Source organism: Hylobates moloch, unplaced genomic scaffold (genome assembly GCF_009828535.3).
Source record: "Hylobates moloch isolate HMO894 unplaced genomic scaffold, HMol_V3 SCAFFOLD_16, whole genome shotgun sequence".
In the NCBI taxonomy this organism is placed as follows: Eukaryota; Metazoa; Chordata; class Mammalia; order Primates; family Hylobatidae; genus Hylobates; species Hylobates moloch.
The window spans coordinates 35,422,225-35,440,554 of NW_026652291.1; the positions used below are offsets into that span (position 1 = coordinate 35,422,225).

General features: G+C 45.9%; 1 protein-coding gene across 4 annotated transcripts in view; it reads right to left on the minus strand.

Annotated features, from left to right (window-relative positions):
- The window catches only part of SMOC1 (SPARC related modular calcium binding 1), a 154,335-nt gene that overhangs the window by 74,183 nt on the left and 61,822 nt on the right, over positions 1 to 18,330 (minus strand). For all 4 annotated transcript variants that reach the window (XM_032179741.2, XM_032179740.2, XM_032179739.2 and 1 more), the window contains exons 2-3: positions 5,760 to 5,925; positions 4,530 to 4,642 (exon numbers count right to left, since the gene is read on the minus strand). In XM_032179741.2, coding sequence (XP_032035632.1) covers positions 4,530 to 4,642; positions 5,760 to 5,925 — 279 coding nt within the window. The remainder of the gene's footprint in view (positions 1 to 4,529; positions 4,643 to 5,759; positions 5,926 to 18,330) is intronic.

Sequence of the window (18,330 nt, forward strand, 5' to 3'; positions counted from 1 at the left end):
TATTTTCCTAAAAATAAAAGGCATTCAGGATTCCAAATCACTGACTTATAAATGAGCTTTTGAAATATTGTTTGTATATTGTCTTTTATATAGTTACTTTATCATATGTCTTAATCTCTTTTCTGCGTGTAAACTCCTTGAAGGCAGAGGTCATGACATTTTTTTGAATCCTCCCTAGCAACCAGCACACAGCCCACAATATAGCAGAGCTCAAAAATGTCTGGGATGAAAAGATATTGTGCCTGGGGATTTGCTTTGAAGCAATCCAGTTTGGGGGCAGGAGATGGAAATGAGGTAAAGATGAAACAGAATTGGCCATTTGTTAATCATTGTTGAAGCTGGGTGATGGGTATATGTTCATTATACTATTATTTCCACTTTTTTGTACCTTTTTTTAATTTCCGTAATCAAAAGATCGTGTTTTTTTAAATGTTTGTTTCATTGTTTGATCAATAGCATTAGAAAGAGAACTTCTGCAACAACAATGGTGATAGAAATGGAATACATTTGTATCAAGGCCACTTCTGTAGCCCAAAAAAGTTAAGAGCACAGCCTTCGATACTAGGCAGGCTTGAGTACAACTTGTCTTAGGCCCTCGATATTAGGCAGGCTTGAGTACAAATTGTCTTAAGCTTAGGGACCTCAAGTCAGCTATTCAACCCCACTGAAACTCAATTTTTCTTTATATATAAGGGTATTAATAACTATCTCAAAAGGTTGTAGTAAAGATTAATGGGTGTAAAACACAGGGCCTAGCACCTGATAGCACTCAATAAAAAGTGGGCATCATTGTCATTCGGTGATGCACACACTTGCCAAGCTCCAGCCAACACAGCCTGATGGTGACAGCCCAACACCCTTCCACTGCAGCTGAGCTTTCAGTTAATCAGTCTGGGCACCAGACAACTGCTTGGCAAAGGACTTGATAGAACAGATGTCAGGAATTGTGTTCCAGATACCCAGAACAGAAAACAGATAAGACCATAGCAAAGGACAAAGCCTATAGCTCCTGACCTTACTCAACAGGTCACCAAAGAGGCTAAATTCCACATCTCAAGGATGCAATCGAGAAACAAGAGTGACGAAGTCCTTACAAAAGTGGTTTGAAACTTTGATCAAACATTGGCATCGCCTGGGGAGCTCAAAAAAACACAATGTCTGTGTCCCATTCCCAGATATTGATTTAATGGTCTGGGATATGGCCTAGGTTTCAAGACCTTTAAAAGTCTAACATGATCTAATATACAGCTTTAGTGTTGCTGCTGTAGAAGAAAGCTGAACCACTCCTGTGTGTGAGTTGGGGTTGGAGGTAGGGAGGGAAGAGGACAAGGGAAAACAAAGGGAAAGAGCAGAGGCCAGCAAGTCCCGCATGAAGCCCATTAAAGCCAAGTCAGTCATGTGGTCTCAAGCTGTGTCCCATGCCAGACAAATCCAATCCCATTAGAGTCCCATCACTCCCCCCATAAACTTCAAGAGAGGGTTACTGTGTAATAATTCCCAGGGCTAAAATATGTTAATACCGGGATGCGTGCATATCAATATTCTAAAGAATATTAAAGCAATGTAGTTTATCTCTGGGTTTTGGTCTTGGGAGAGAAAAAAAAAAAAAAAAAGCCCAGCTAAGTGATGGAGGTTGGAGAAAGGAGAAAGCATTCATCTCCCGGCATTTTGGCAGCCAGTCAGTGTGACTGAAGCACACTCAAAGAGGCAGCCTTATTTTGTGAAGTTATTCCAGTGTCTTTGATCAGCGGGAAAAGCACATCCGTTTCAATCACTGTAGCTGGGATGGGCCCGCTGTCTGGCCGTCCGGCTGCCCACCAGAGTGAGCTAGCCTTCAGCCTACAGACACATGGCAGTGCTTAGCATGTCAAACAAATGAGGGGGTTCTTGACTATCTACACAACTCTTGCTGAACTTCAGGGACTCTCTTGTTTAGCAATTTAGCCTGGACAAATCTGAAAGTTCCTTTCTCCCAGTAAACACCACCTGGTCTGGCCTGGCCTCACCAAAACAAAAGCTGGCCAGTGGGCTGTCTGTCACGAGGTAGCCAACACTTCAGAATCAGGAGGGCAGGGGTCAGCCGTTCCTATAACCAACACACCCAGGATCACACAAGCCTGGAGAAAGAAAAAGCCAATGGCCACACTCCACTCTCCTCCTTTACCTTCAACCTGTCTCAGCCCCAAACTAATCTGAGAAAAGTCTGATTCCTCCCCACAGACATGAATTCTTAGCAATGCAGTTTTAAATATATACAAAGATCACCCACATTCTTTTTACCAGAATAAACAGTTTTTTAAAAATTGATGGAAGAGTTCATCCATTTTCCAACTTGGGGATTTTCAACAAAAGGTTTGGTGGGTTTTTTTCTTAAGCAGTATAGTGGTATCAACACGATAGAAAGATTTCAGTACTAGAACTACAGTAGAGATGGGAATAATCATGATGATAATGACAAAAATTTATATATTATTTATGTGTTCCAAGTGTTTCATGTGTGTTAACTGATTTTATCTTCATCACAACCTAATGAGGGAAGCTATAATAATGATCATTAACAATACTAATTATAGGAATATATAACAATTATTATTACATACAATAATAATGAATAACAACAGATAAGCAACCATAATAATCAATCTCCACTTTTCAGATAAGGAAATTCTGACCCCAGAGAAGCTCGGGGACTTACCTGAGGGGTGGGGGCTGAGCTTCGTGCCCAGGTGTCCGGCTCCAGGAGCAGCGCTCTAACCAGAGCACCAGACTGCCTCCTTCCAGAGCACACCTCAGAGCCTCCTTTAAAGCTGCCAGCTCAGAGAGCCAGCAGAGTATGGAGGGCTTCTGGGGGCTCTGGACTTAGGGATTTGTGAGTCTGAACCCCAGCTCCGCCACTGCACATCCCATACCTGTTGCATCATCTATAAATGGGGATAATGACACCTACCTCACAGGTTTGTGGTGAGGCTTAAATGATGAAATGAATTAAAAGCACCTCTCCCAGGGTCGGCAATGAAGGTCAGTTTAACCCAGTGACTATCAAGCCTGGCTGCCCATTTGAATCAACCAGAAAACTTTAAAAATGCTGATATCCAATCCCCAACCTCCTCATCCCTCTACATTTCCACCTCAACAGAAAGTTAGTCTCAAATCAGTAATCCACTGTGTCCCACCTGGAAATGAAACCTGAAGCCTCTCAGACCAAAGACCAGCCTATATACCCTTTGCCACATTGATCAAGAATTACAGGGGAGCTTTTAAACCCCTGGAGCCTCTGCCCCTGGCTCTAAGACAACAGGATTCCCCCAAATGTTGGTCGATTGGACAAAGAAGTTGCAGGTGCCAGGACCATTCCCAACCACTTGGCTAAGCTCACCCTTGTCCGGTGACCTTCCACACTTTCATCAGGACAGCACCTTCACCCAGCTGGCACCATATCTGACTCTCACAGAAGCTGCCCACTGCCTAGGCTGCCTCCCACCTCAGCCACAAGCCCCTGCATAGGAGGAAGCAGCCCAGAAGCTTTCCTGAGAAGCACCTTTCTGTCCCACTGTTGCCTGTGTTTTAGAAATAGTCTGTGCCAAGGCCAGGTGTGATGGCTCACACTATAATCCTAGCACTTTTGGAGGCTGACGCAGGAGGATCACTTGAGGCCAGGGCTTTCAGACCAGTCTGGGCAACATAGCAAGATCCCCGTCTCTAAAAAATATTTTAAAAATAAGCTGGGTGTGGTGGCTTGTGCCTATAGTCCCAGCTATTCCGGAGGCTTGGGTGGAAGGATTGCTTGATCCCAGGAGTTCAAGGCTACAATGAACTATGATTGTGCCACTGCACTCCAGCCTGGAGTGAGACTCTGTCTGCAACAGAGTGAGACCCTGCCTTGAAAAAAAGAAAAGAAAAAAGAAATAGTCTGTGCCAAGATCAACACAGTCAGCATTACTTTGACAACACACTAACCAGAAGACCATGCAAGATGAGAGGTAGGACTGCCTGACTTAGGTTTTAAAATCTGAGTATATACATACCCGTATGTGTATACACACACACACACACACACACACACACACTCCAAGAACCATAGTACAACTTCGCGCTCAGAGAGGGTCTGCTTCGTTCAAGGACTGGGGATAGAAAGCAGGGAGGGCAGGGGGTAGCAATAAACAGGGAAGGGAATACCGGGGTTGCCCATGGAAACTGGCAGTAATAAGAAAAACAATCAGCCCACATTTGACAGAAGAGAAAAGCACAGGTCTGGCCCTCCAAGGAGACAGCCGGCAGGGAGGATGGGGACCAAGCAATGCCAGTTTCCTGGCTTGGGCTTCCATGCATCTTTTCAGGACCTACTGCCAGTTGGCAAGAGGTGGCGTGGAGGGCCGGGGAGGGAGAAGGCAGCACAGAGGGGAGTTGAAGAGCCACTCACTCAACTGTTTCCCAGAAAGTGAAGGCGCCAAGCAGCCCTCGTGCTCTCGGGACACCTCTCCTCTGCCTCCGTCCAGGAAAGAACCCAAGAGGATTGTCCGAGGCCTCACCTGGGTAAAGGAGCCATCCTCGCCACACTCTGGGACAAAAACAGCTTCCTGAGGCTTCTTGGCTTGCTCCAGGGCTTGAGCCCGCTCCAGGCGACACTTGCTCTGGCCAGCGTCTGAAAGAGAAGAGGAGCGGATTTCATATTTCACTTGGATTCGACACTGGGGCCGAGGGACAAAATGGCTGAGAAAACCACTCCACCTGTGCGGGAGCCCACACACAACCAACTGGCTTGTCCAAGCCTAAAAGGGCCGTGGCTAGTGACTGCTGCGCTGCCCTCCTTCCCCATATGTCATTCATAGAAAAGCAGAGGAGTCGTGTTTATCCCAAGTTCTGCCTGTCTTTTCTCCCAAGTACCTCTACCCTGGCCCCATAGAAAAAAAATGTTTTACTTCCATGATTTTTCACTGGGTTTATTCTAAAAGTAGTAAGCCTAACAGGGGCTCAACCACGTCTTATGGTTCAAGAATTGCAAACATTTTCTTTAGAAAATCAGAGGCTCTAGCGCAGCCTGCTTAGCCACCTACAATTCCTGTGATGGCTCTAAGCAGTCCGGGGTCACAAACTCAAATATGTACAGGACTCAGGAAAAAGATATAAATTAGAGAAACCAGCTGGATATGAGAAGAATGACATTCAGTTTTGAGAGACTATAGGGAGTGCTGTAAGACTGTGGCAAACTGGACAACAGGCTCCCCTTTAAAGCAGTAGCTGTTATGCAGTTCTAGCCATGTGTTACTTTGTAGGAACACAGACCTAATGTTACCAGACTTTCCAATTTTGGAACAGAAGAACAAAAAGGCAGATTTTTTTTTCATTGAATCTCCCAATTTTTAAATATTATCCCAAGTGTTTTTTGCTGTTTTTAAACAGGCAAACGGACCAAACAAAACACCTCTGTTGGCCAACAATTTGGAATCACTCTTCAGGAGCCAGCAATAATGTCTTGCCGTTTCAAGCATCTCCAAAAAAAGAAAAAGGAAAGTGCCGGCCAGATAGCAGCACATCTCTTAAAGCCCTAGCCTGGGGGCAGTGTTTGAAAGACAGAAAAATGCTCATTCCTTCAGGTAGACCAGGCTTTCTTCCCTCAGCCCTGGTGGAAGGGGTGGAGAGATAGGAAAGCAAAGTGAGTGGACAGACTTATTCCAAGCTCCCCTGCTGCAAATGCACAATGAGGGAGCTGGGGTGCCCAGGAACCTCTCCTTGGCTGGGCAGGGGGTGCACACACTTACCTTTGCATCTACCTCGATGCACCACGCCCAGGGTCGGGTCTCGGCACTTGGCTCGCTGGTACTCACACATGGACTCGTAGGACCTGCCATCAGAGGCACAGATGGGTTTGGGTTGAGTCCTGGAGCAGTGGAGGTTGCACTGAGGGTCACGGTCACTTATTAGAAACTAGGTTGGAAAAAAAGTGAAAGGGTACAGAGGTTACTTTTGCAAGAAAAGTAGGGGCGAGTCCACGACTTACAGTACTTGCTTGCCTTTAGAAAGTCCCTACTAAACCCATATAAAACCCTAAAGATGAAGGGAACAGAGCAGCCACAAAGTCTAACCAAGGAAGGCATCCTCTATGCATCATAAGAACAATAATATCTAACAATTACTGACCATGAACAGGCACCGTGCCAAGTAATTCACATCCAGGATCTCGGTCCTCACAACAACCCTATGAAATAGGAACTCTATTCTGTAGACAAGGAAACCAAAGCCCAGAGACGTAACTTGCCCAGTGTCACATAGCTATAAGCAGTGGAGGCTGAATTAGAACCTAAATCTGTCAGAAGTAAAATCAAAGCTTTACCCTCTAGGATGTCCAGCCTCTCCATCCATGCAGATGGCCATGCAGCCTCTATTTGGGTGTATCCTCAAATCAGGAACACACCATAAATCTCCAAATTCCATCTCGGGAAAGTTTTATTTATTAGATCATAGTGAGCTCCAAATCTATGATCCCTCCAATTTTTGCCCACCTCTCTCCGGCAGAATACAGAAGTTAAATAATTTCCTGTGAGAAACAGATTTCCTGATTTTTAAAATAACAACAATAATCAGCTTGGAAAATGCTGAGTTAAGCAGATTTTCTTGGTGAAGGGCTTCTCAGATGACTCTGATACATTCTTATGCATTGTGAACCTCCAAGACGCATAGTAAATTAAAGATAGCTACAAATTATTTGCTACTCCTCCCATTGAGCTATGGAGTCTAATTTCCTCTCCCTTGAATCTGGACTGGCCTCAGAAATTTGCTTGACCAAGAAAATGCTATGAGAGTGGTGTCTGGGGACTTCAAAATTAGGTTACACGAAGTCTTGCAGCTCCTTCCTGGCCTCTTGTAATACTCAATCTTGAGGAAACCGGCTGCCATGTAAGAAGCCTAACAACCCTGAGACCACCATACTATGAGGAAGCCCGAGTTTACACATGTCAAAACCATGCAGAGAGAGATGCCCAACCAACCCAGGCACAGAGACATGTTGAGTGAAGAAGCCGTCAGGTGAGTCTAGTCCCAGCTGTCATGTAATTGCAACTCAGAGAGATGAAAATAAATAATTGCATGAGAGACCCCAAAGTCAGAACCACCCAGCTGAGCCCAGTTAACCCACAGACCTGAGAGAGATTATAATAACAAATTGTTTTAAGCTGTTAAGTTTTGTGGTAGTTTGTCACACAACAATCAACCAGATCAAGGGGCATATACAATGAAGCATCTTCCAAAGTTACTTAACCATGAACCCCTATATCAGGGAACCCCCTGTTAACAACAACAGAATACAGCCGGAGAACAATTGGGCTATTACAATCCATGAGCTTCTGCTCCATAACCCATGATTAGATTGTACAGGCCTTGAGACCTGGGTCCACTCTTATCTACTCCCATATAGCAGAGTCCTGAGCACACAGAATGAGGCTCTTCATCAGACTGGGTTGAGGGAATGAATGCCCCACAATAATGAATGGCAATGTCATGAGCACAAATCAGGCCATCGGTAATGGCAGAGTTGACTATATAATCAAACCAAGCTCGTAGAGGTTTTGGGAAGGCGTGAATACAAGCTCTGTCTCTAATGTATTTGTGGGCCCTTTGTGTGAAGCAAACAGATGAGAACTTGTTGACCCTTTTCCAGAACAGCAGAGAAAGTTTCAGAGGTAGTACCACACCCTTCAAGGCAATACTGGAAACACACACCCCACACTGGCCAAACTCAAATAGGGCCCGAACCTGTCCATAAATACACAGACCACATCCCAGCTATAAAGCCAGTCCCTCCTTGGGACTGGACCTCATGCCTGGGTGCTGGCTGCCTAGCACAGGGACGGAGCAGCTGAGGGCTGCAACCACTGCACAGGCCTTGTCCAAATGGACCAGTGAAATTGCGCTTTCTCTTCAGACACCTTGGGCTCCCACGCACTCACAGGTCACACCTGAATCTTGCCCAGGGCCCAAAGGGAAATATCCAGATAGTGTCTCATGAGCACAGCATTTGAGAGAGTCCAGTGCTCAGGGGTAAAAATAAATAACTCAGATCATCATCTCCAGAGGAAGCCCACTGCCTCCAGGGCTGCCCCACAGAAAAGGGGTGAGCTGACGGGGGGAAATGGGAGAGGACAGCATTGTTCAGTCAAGCCCTGCACATGATCCCCAGCCTCAACCCCCCTCGAGTTGCCCCTGCTTTAAACCCGTGAGCCGTGTCCCACTGCTCAGGGACCCTTACATCGTCTCCCGGGCCTGGTGAGAATCAGACCCGCGGCCCCTCTCTGGCCCTCTGCTCTCTCTTCCCTGCTCCCCCTTGCTCCCTGCTGGTGGGGCACACGGGCCTGCTTCCCATTTATCAAATGAGCTACCTCTGCTGCTACCTCCAGGCCTTCAGGCACGCTGTTCCTTCTCCATTCCCTCCCACCCTGCTTCGGATTTTGGCTCAGGCAGTCTCTTCCAGGAGGCCCTCCCTGACTCCCCCAGGTGAGGACGATCTCTTGTAATACTCTCACAATTCGTTTTTCCTTCATGGCTCTTCACACAGTTTGTAATGAAGAATTCATTTGTGTGATTTGGTTACCAATAGAATCCCCAACTCCGAGCTCCATGAAGATGAGAACGATGTCTGCTTTGCCTGTGAACACCTCCCCCGAGCATCTAACACAATCCTGGGGCCCTCCGTCATGTGTGGGAGGAGTGCAGCCCTGTAGCAGCATCTCCCGCCTGCTATTCCCTCAACACCTGCCAGTGGGACGTCACAGGCCTGGCTTTCTGGGCTCCTGCCACCCCCGGGGATCGCTGGGGCCACTTCTCATGCCCCCGTGCTTTCAGCCTTGCTGTCCTCAGCCACGTTCTCCCGTCCCACTTCTGCATTGCACGTGGGCAGAGGTGGCCCAGAGCCTGCCATCTTTACTCCACCTCAGAACAAGAACTCTCATCAGGAGTGTCTCGTGCCGGGCCTGACCCGCCTGGAGAGCAGGGCTGTCTCACCTGGATGTTCAGCATCTGGTGTCTGGCACACAGAGTAGGTGCTTGGTCAACAGTTTTTGACTTTGTGAAGTCCTTTTTGCAGGTGGGCCGGTGTTTCTGTTTGTTACAATGAAAGGCAATGGGACCTAGTGATTAGAAGCTTGGCTCTGGAGCCCAGCCATGGATGTCAGTACCAGCAACAGCACCCACATGCTGTTTAACCTTGGGAACGTTGCCTAGCTTCTCTGGGCTTTTAGTTTTCTCATTCGTAAAATGAGAGTAGTAACAAGCCTTGCCTCCTAGGGTGGTGTGAAGATTCAATTATTAACATATCCTAAGTCATGTATAAGTTCTTGTTCATCTTCTTTCTTTGGAATTTAATTGAAGGGGGGCATGGTTTAAGAGAACACACAGAAAAAAGAGGGAGAAGAAGACAGTTTCTTTTCAAACCCACTGAGGTTGCCTAGTTGCCTGTGCTGCAGCTCACGGGACAGGAGAGCTGCCAGCGTCCCCATGAAGTTGAACTACAGGCCAAAAAACCGGTTTGAAAATGGATTGCTCTACACCAAGAGAGAGGCCACAGCAGCTGTGCCAGAGACCAGCTTCCTAACAAGGGGAATACTCTGTCTGCAAACAGACAGGTTAAAGAACTTCAGAGGCCCCACCCATCCCAACACACAGAGATCATTCTCAGCTTCAGAAGAGCACCCAAAATATTCCTGTCTAGAAATTACCGGTCCCTAAGTCCAAATAAAAAGTTCAGAGATAGCATGGGGTCACTGACAATCTTCAATCAACTATGGTGTCACATTTTCATCTGTTTTAGGAACTGTGTGTATTTGTGATTGTTTTCACACACACACAAAAATGAGCTCTATAAAATGGAGCTTTAACCAGATGACTATGCCCTAATAAGATTACCCAAAGCTCCAGCGCCCCAAAGGGATTACTCTGTGTCCACAAACCCTCCAGTTCATTCCTTCATCTGTTCATCTGCTCTGTACTCAATAAGTGATCACCAACAGTGAGCCCAACACTGTACCAGCATAGGAAGCAACACGTAACCAACATGGTACCCACCCTCAGTGAGATTACCATTTAGGGTGGAGACAAGGAGCATGTTAACAGGACACCATGGAGCTATTAAGATAGAGGCAATAAGAGAAGACTTAATCCTAGAGACTCTGGAACGCTCCAAAGCCACACAGTCCAAAAGAACTTCTCACCATGATGGACATGTTCTATATCTGTGCTGTCCAATACAGCAGCCACAAACCACATGTGGCTATTAAGCACTGCAATGTAGCTAGTGCAACTGGGAAATCAAATATTTAGTTACGTTTAATTTTAGTTAATTTAAGTTTAAATGACCACATGTGGCTAGTGGCTACCGTATGCAACAGCCCAGTTATAAAGTAAAAAAACCAAGAGGAGAAGAGAGAGGAGGGAGCATAGTCTTCAATCGAATTTTTCTCAGTTGAGCCAGGTGAAGACTGATTGAGAGAAAAACAAAAAAGAGAAAAAAGAAAAAGAAAAAAGAAGCTGATCTGGAGAATAATTTCTGCATTTTGAAATTAGACACTATGTTAGGCCATTCTTGCATTGCTATGAAGAAATACCTGAGGCCGGGCATGGTGGCTCACACCTGTAATCCCAGCACTTTGGGAGGTCAAGGAGGGGGGATTGCTTGAGCCCAGGAGTTAGACCAGCCTGGGCAACACAGAGAGATCCTGTCTCTACAAAAAAATTTTAAAATTAGCCAGGCATTGTAATGCATGCCCATGGCCCTAGTTACTTGGGAGGCTGAGATGGGAGGATCACTTGAGCTGGGAGGTGAAGGCTGCAGTGAGCCATGACGGTACCACTTTTCTCCAGCCTGGGTGACAGAATAAGAATGAAAGAAAAGAAAAGAAGAAAAGAAAAGAAAGAGGGAGTGAAGGAAGAAGGAAGGAAGGGAGGGAGGGAAGGAGGGAAGGAAGGAAGGAAGGAAGGAAGGAAGGAAGGAAGGAAGGCAGGCAGGCAGGCAGGCAGGCAGGCAGGCAGGCAGGCAGGCAGGCAGGCAGGCAGGCCTGAGACTGGGTAATTTATAAAGAAAAGAGATTTAATTGCTCATGGTTCTGTAGGCTGTACAGGAAGGATAACACTGGCATTTGCTCTGCTTCTGGGGAGGCCTCAGGAAGCTTTTACTCAGGGCAGAAGGTGAAGCAGGAGCTTGCATGTCACATGGCAAAAGCAGAAGCAAGAGGACTAGGGGGGCGGGTCACACACTTAACCAGATCTCACAAGTACTCACTATTGCAAGGACAGCACCAAGCCGTGAGAGATGCACCCCAAGGACCAAAGCACCTCCCACCAGGGCCCACCTCCAACATTGGGGATTACATTTCAACATGAGATTTGGGTGGGGACAAATTTCCAAACTATGTCAGATAGAAAATGAGTTCACTATTTATGGGTCAAAACCAGGATATTCCAGGAGTTTGGAGTTGCTCAGGAGCAATCATGGTTGGTGGAAATTTGGGGGGTTGGGCAGGGGCAAGCCATCTCTCCAACAAGCCAAACACTGAGCCATTTCCTTCTAGAGGGAAATAGCAGTTTTACAGAAATCTTCACTTATATTCCTTTCCTTCTTCCTAACCAAAAGACACTAAAAACAAAATAATAATGTTAAATATGATTACATAATACAGAAACCAAACAAAAGGAGCTGGGATAATTGTATATCCACAGTTGTCTCTCCCACCCACTCTCCTTGCAGAGTGGATGACTCCAAACACTCTGTGTTTTGTTCACATTTGTAAAGTAGGATGGATACTTGATATACACATAAACAAGTCATTTTTCCTATTGGAAAAGTAAGCTACTGACTGGGGGCTGCCTTTGCCATGGAGGAGATCAGGGCAGATGAAATCAATTTTGGACTAGTCATCCCCTCCATCTGAAATGCACACATGCTGATTCTTCCCCTTCAGTCTCCAGCAGAGTAGAATGCAAGCCCTGCCACAGCTTTTGCTAAGGGAGACCACCCCAATACCACAAGCTGTGTTAGGTTTGACTGACTGCCAAGTTTCCATGACAATATAGGGAATAAAAGAACCAGCCTAAGGTTCCATCTGGGAGGAGATGTTTAATTCTTTATAATATAGAGCTGTTCTCACCCTCTTAACTTCCGCCTGTTAGTATAATGCTGACTTAACCAATATCTAAAATCTGAACAGGTATTTTTCTGGTCATATGCATACTCGTATTTTTTCCTGGGTGTAGAGGAGGAGACAATAGCCATGCTAAACAACCAGGTCAGTAGTCTATCCACTGGATTTAGGAGAGTGAAGTCCACAATTTGGAGCAGCAAGTGACATTTCTCTCTGTGATACCATACTCAAAAATCACAGGCCAAACTCAAATTAATTTTAGGTTTTTCTTTAATAAATTCATATATAACACAGCTTCAAGTACTCACTTTCAACCTTTTTGCTTCGCTTATCTATTGGAGCAAAACAAATCACCTCTAAACTTAGCAGCTTCAAACCACAATTTATCATTTCTCATAATTATGTGGGTTGGCTGGGCTCAGCTAGGAGGTTCTTCTACTCCACATGGTACCACCTGAGGTAACAGATTTGACTTCATTCAGTTGGGAGCTTGGCTGGGGCTCTGTCTCCAACAGGCTTTCCTGTCTTATCCATGATGACTTCATTTAGTCCTTTGTCTCTTGCCTGGGTGTTTGATTCTTTGGCACCTAACTTCCGCCCCCATCCCTACCCCTAATCCAAGTTCAAATTCCACATTGCCACTGAGGTTATCATCCTAAAAAGCAATTACTTTCATATTTTAAACACCACCATTAGCTTCCTTGGCACTCCTGCTGCACTGTGTTTATACTTCTATCAAAACACTCAATATACTGCATTATCATTTATCTATTTACACGTCTATAAAAGATTGTGTCTTATTCCTCCTTATATACATAGGGCGTAACACAGCACCTTACCAAAAAAGTTTGTTCAGTACAAGTTTGAGGAATGAATGAATATCAAACCTTACCTAAAATATATCATGAAGAAGTAGCTCTTTTTTCTGTCACTTACTGTGAAAAGAAATATTCTTCGTCCAACTACCACCAACAGCTTAAAGCTCTCAAATGTATAGTGATTAAAGGTATTTGTTCCTTTCTTTTCCTTAAAGGAACATCTGTCTCTTAGATAATAAAAGTCACATATTAAGCATGGTATTTTTTCCTTGGATTAATGGAAACGAAAAAAATCTCTAAGAGGATATACCAGTATGGCTGAGATAGTACCCATATATCACTAAATCATCATGGAATTCATTCCCAGTGAACCTGGCCTTAGCCTCTAGGAAGCCTTTCCACCATCCCAGAGATGTCATCTCATCCATAACTCGGGCCGTATCTGAGACTCTAGATTGATGAGCCTGAAATTAATATATGTCAAGGTGGAAAACTCTGACAACTTAACGGCCAATGTGATTAGCACTCTAGTTTTTCAGGCAGCTACCATATGCATGCACTTGAGTAAGAACGATAGCAAGATGGAAAAAAAAAATCAGTTATAAGTCAATTTTTTGACACCCTAAATTCATTTTTCTATAGCCCCAACATTGTAAATAACGGTGAGTTTTCTCCACCTGCAAATGTCCAATCTGCAAATGCCTATTTGGAAGGAAAGGGAAGGAGAACAATCCATACATATATGCCTGCTGGGTGGTAACCGGCAGGGCAGAAACCACAGCCCAGCTCTGCAGCTCCTTCTTGCCTCTGGACTGTGCACACGCTGGCCCTCTTTCCCTGGAATGTGCTTCCACCTGATGAACTCCAGTTCTGGGGTAAATGCTGCTGCCTTCCAAAACAGGACGGGATCCCTGTGATGAGCCCCCAGAACACCCACTATGGTCCACTGTGGCCTGTGCCATAATTGTGATTAAAATGGCCCATCATTTAATTTTACATTGCTTGTCCATGTCCCTCCACCGGGCTGTAAGCTCCCTGAGGGCAGAAACCAAGATCTGGGTGTGACACTGATGCATCTCCAGTGCCCAAACGAGGCATTTAATAAATATGTATGGCTTGAATGAATGAGGAGAAAACCGAGGCTGAGCAAGGTTAGGTCAGTAAGTGGTAGAACACTCCTGTAAGTCTGATCCTCACAGCCCAGATTCTTTCTCCCACACCACACTGTCTTCCTCAGTGTAGGGATATCAGACACTATGCCCCAGATGCCGCTGAGGGGCAGAAAGGGCTTTGCTGTCAGCTCTGGCAACAGTAGTTTGGGTCTATAGTAGTGGCCCCCAGGAGAACAGAAGAGGAGAAGGGCACCAGAAGCAAAAACAGCTCTCCCAGGAGAGGGGATATTTTTCTGTCTTGTTTGTAAATCACGGTCCAGCTCAAGTTTTTAGAACTCAAGTACTAAAAAGCATTTCTGGGAGGTAAACCTGCTATTGAAGGGGGGAAAAGCCACTCTTGGAGCCAATGCCTGGAACAAAAAGCAGAGAATCACATTCCAGACGTCTAGCTGCGGCTCAGCCACTTGCTCTCCAACCAGGGACTGTTCGCCTCTCACCGCATCCTTCACCATCTGCAAAACTGGACTTTGGCCTTCTTCTCTGGGGCCTGCATCTTTGGGAATGGAGAGTGGTTTCCCATTAAAACATCACTCACCCACCCACTATCAAATTCATCATCTGCATTAAAAATCCACATCCCTATATCTGCCATCTCGCTCTCACCCTTCCCTGACCCCATGACCACTGCATTTACACAGGTGCAAAGAAGGGCCTCGACCTGCTGGCTTCAGAGTGGGGCTCGGTGAAGATGGAGGAGGGAAGATAAGGGAGGTCAAAGGGAAAGAGAGGCCTGCCAGCAACAGCAGCATCTGCTCTTCCTCCGCACACCTCCGCGACAGAGCCTGACAGCAGCATGCCCGATTAAAGGGCTTTTCATGCTGCTGAGGGAAAGCAGACACCCCCTCCAGCTGTTGGGCAGCTGGAGCCACTTCTGTTGTTTTAGCCAGGAGAGGCCTGACCTTTGTCACCCCGCCACCACCCCCTCTCCCCAAGGGAGGAATTTAGCGGTCACTTCACCCCACCCACTCAACCTCCTTCCTCCACTGTGCCCCCCACCACCAGCAGCCACAGGGATGATGGTCCAGGGCCCAGGGGAGAAGGCTGTCTTACACCAGGTGCCACTGTGTGGGAAGGCAGGAGAGAGGAGGACCCATGGGTTTCACAAAGCAGCTGAGACCCTGGATCTAAAGAGACCCTAACAAGAATGCAAAGGGGGCTGAGTTAACTTACATGCTCCCAACCCACACAGACTGTCTGCAGCCCCAAACCCATGCTCCTTGTCAATCTTTTAGAAAAGCAGGTGCACATAAAGTGAGGGTTAGGGCCCAAGTCATCAAATTTCCAAAACAATAAAAATAAAGCATTATTCTAAGTGAAAGAAGCCAGACTCGAAAAGTTATATACTATATAATTCCATTATGTGACATCCTGGAAAAGGCCAAACCAAAGTGACAGAAATTGGATTAATGATTACCAGGGACTGGAGATAAGGAGAGAAGCAGGAGAAAATGTTTATGGGTGATGGAAATATTCTAGATCTTGATTATGGTAGTGGTTACACAGCTATATAAATTTGTTAAAATTCATAAAAGTATACACCTAAAAGGGGTCAATTGTACCCCATGTAAATTACAACTCAGCAAACAAACAAGATAAAAACAATAAACACAAAACTAAAGAAAAAATTCCAAAGAATGTTTGCTTTGAAGGGCACATCAGACCCCCCCCCCCATAGGCACTCAGAGAAGTTTCTGGCGATTTCTCCGCCCACCCCCTTTAATATAAGCCACCATGCTAGGTACATTGAGGATTATGAAAATAAACAAGAACACAGGCCCTGCCCCTACAAGCTGATCTAGTTGCAAAGACTGACATGTGGACATATCTCCACTGGGGCTGCATTTTTGAAACCAGGAAGCAAAGCCTAAGTCACAAACAAACAGATAGGATATGGGAAAATGGGATGCCAGAAAATTCAAGATGTGAGATGGTCACAGCAAACTCATAGAAAGGAAAAGAGAGGAGAGGAGAGGCAGGGAGGAAGGAAAAAGAACCATCCATTTGGCAGACTCACTGAGCACCTATTATGCTTCAGGGCTCTGCTGAGTGCTGGACAGAGCAGCTGACCCTGTGTTCTGTGGGGCTAGAAGGAGAGGTAAATTCAGACTGAAAAGATCCAGGAGAATTTCTCAGGGAAGGAGCCATAAACTGGATCTTAAAAGATTTTCACAAGTAGGAAGGGACGTCAAAAGCACATGCTAAGAGAATCACAACAGGTACACCTAAGTAGACAAGCAAAGGAATTTCAAGATAGAGTTTAGAAATGATCAGTCATAGAAGAAATCAGCCCCTAGGGCCAGGTTGGGGAGAGATCATAGAGGATCCTAAAAATTCCCAGCTGTCTTTAGTGTTTTGTTTTGTTTTGTTAAAAAACTGAAAGCCAATGAAGGAAGTAAAACACAAACTCAGACCCAAGCTTTGGAAATCTTTGGCAAAGGTATGAGAGACAACAGAGAAGACACTTAGGAGGTTACTATGCTTGAATAAGGCAGCAGTGGGGATGGAAAAGAAGGGGCATATTTGGGCCAACGAAGTGGCTGGGTGCCCTGGGTAATAAGTGTGGCCACACTGTAGATGATGAGCTTAGCAAACCCATCAGCAGCCGCCAAGAAATACAGCCTAGTCACAGGCAAATGTGAGTTTCTGAGTCCTACACTAGGCATCTACATGCACGCTGCCTCCTCCTGAGAGGTGGTTATCCCAGGCTGAAAAGCAAATGCGCCAGGTGGAATCTGGACCAACTGGATGAAATAAGAGCACCAAGAACCAAATCCTATCACTGTCTTATGCAACACGGTTGCTGCCCATGGAGAAGATCAGTGGGCTTCGTCGCTGCCCTACAGGACTTCCACGAGGCTAGGTAGGGCAGGGCGGGATGCCAGAAGCATGCATCCTGGTGAGAAAGAAGGAGAAAGGAGGACAAGTGGAGATCAAAATACTTCTTTGCATGAGTGGAGTCCTACAACTTAAATGCCCTTTAGGTTTTAGTCCTCCTTGATCACCAACAGGGCATCAAACCTTTTACTCAGAGGCGGAAGGCATTTATTTTTATTTTCTGCTTGTGCACACACACCCCTGCCCTGTCACTAAATACTAGGGAAGCAGAGGCTGGAGAAAGTCACATGCCCATTCCCTCTCCTCATCCCTCAAAGTCTGCCACCAGCACAAATAAAAACTCCTCACTCCAAATCAAATAAACAGAGAGCTCTCCAGGACCCAGGATCCAGATTTTTTTAATCCTCTCAGCCCACTAGCATTGAGGGAAAAAAAATAGAGATTAAGCTGATGGTATTAACAAGGAGCCACAAAATGGTCTTATACTTGGGGTGCATCCAAGAGATCATGGATTATAAGAGAGGACTTAGACTTGTGGGGGTGCAAAGGCAAAGAGGACAAAGAGGGAGTTTCTTCATGCCTGTTTGGTTCTAAGCGTCCTGCCTTTCCTCCCAATGACACACGCATCTTATAGGAAGGGTTTGTTAAATTAGCACCATCTCTCCACCTGGCAGGAGCAATTTATTCAGCCAACGGTAGTAACTCCTTACAAAGTTGTCCTGAACACTCCTATGAGCTCTTACCAGCAATATGCTCTAAGTTTTCATTGAGCATTACTAAGAACACAAATATCTAGCATGTCACTGAGCCTACTGGCTTGTGGCAGTGAGCCCTGGATACTCCTGTGCCACCTGACCCTGGGCCACCATCCTCAGCTCATCATCACTGGTAGCTCTTTGCACCTAGTGATATGTGAGATGTGTTTTACCACTGGGAGACTGAGGGAGAAGTTCGGTGGGGAGTGGGGAAGATGGCTGGGGTTGATCTCAACACAACTGGGTGCTGGGCAGTGACTGAACCCCTCTGGTTGGAAAGACAAGATCCCAAAACAGACAGAATTGTTTTCACAACAGACTTGTGGAGATTCTGGACAAAGTGGGAGATGCAGAAGCTGAAAGTGGCATCCAAAAGATTCAAGTTCCCCTTGAGAGATTCTGGGCACTCACAGAGCTAGATGGCAAAGAGAAACAGAAATGAGGCGAGTCCTTCTTCCCACTTCTGCATGAAGCCCATCCCTGCTCTGGCACCTGAATCGACAGTTTTGGCAGCAGTGGGAGATAGTCCCACTCACCTGGACCTGGCTCTCACCATGGGCAAAGCCAGCAATAAGCATCCTTTGGGCAAAGGAGAAATTATAACTTATTTGTGCAAGTATCCAAG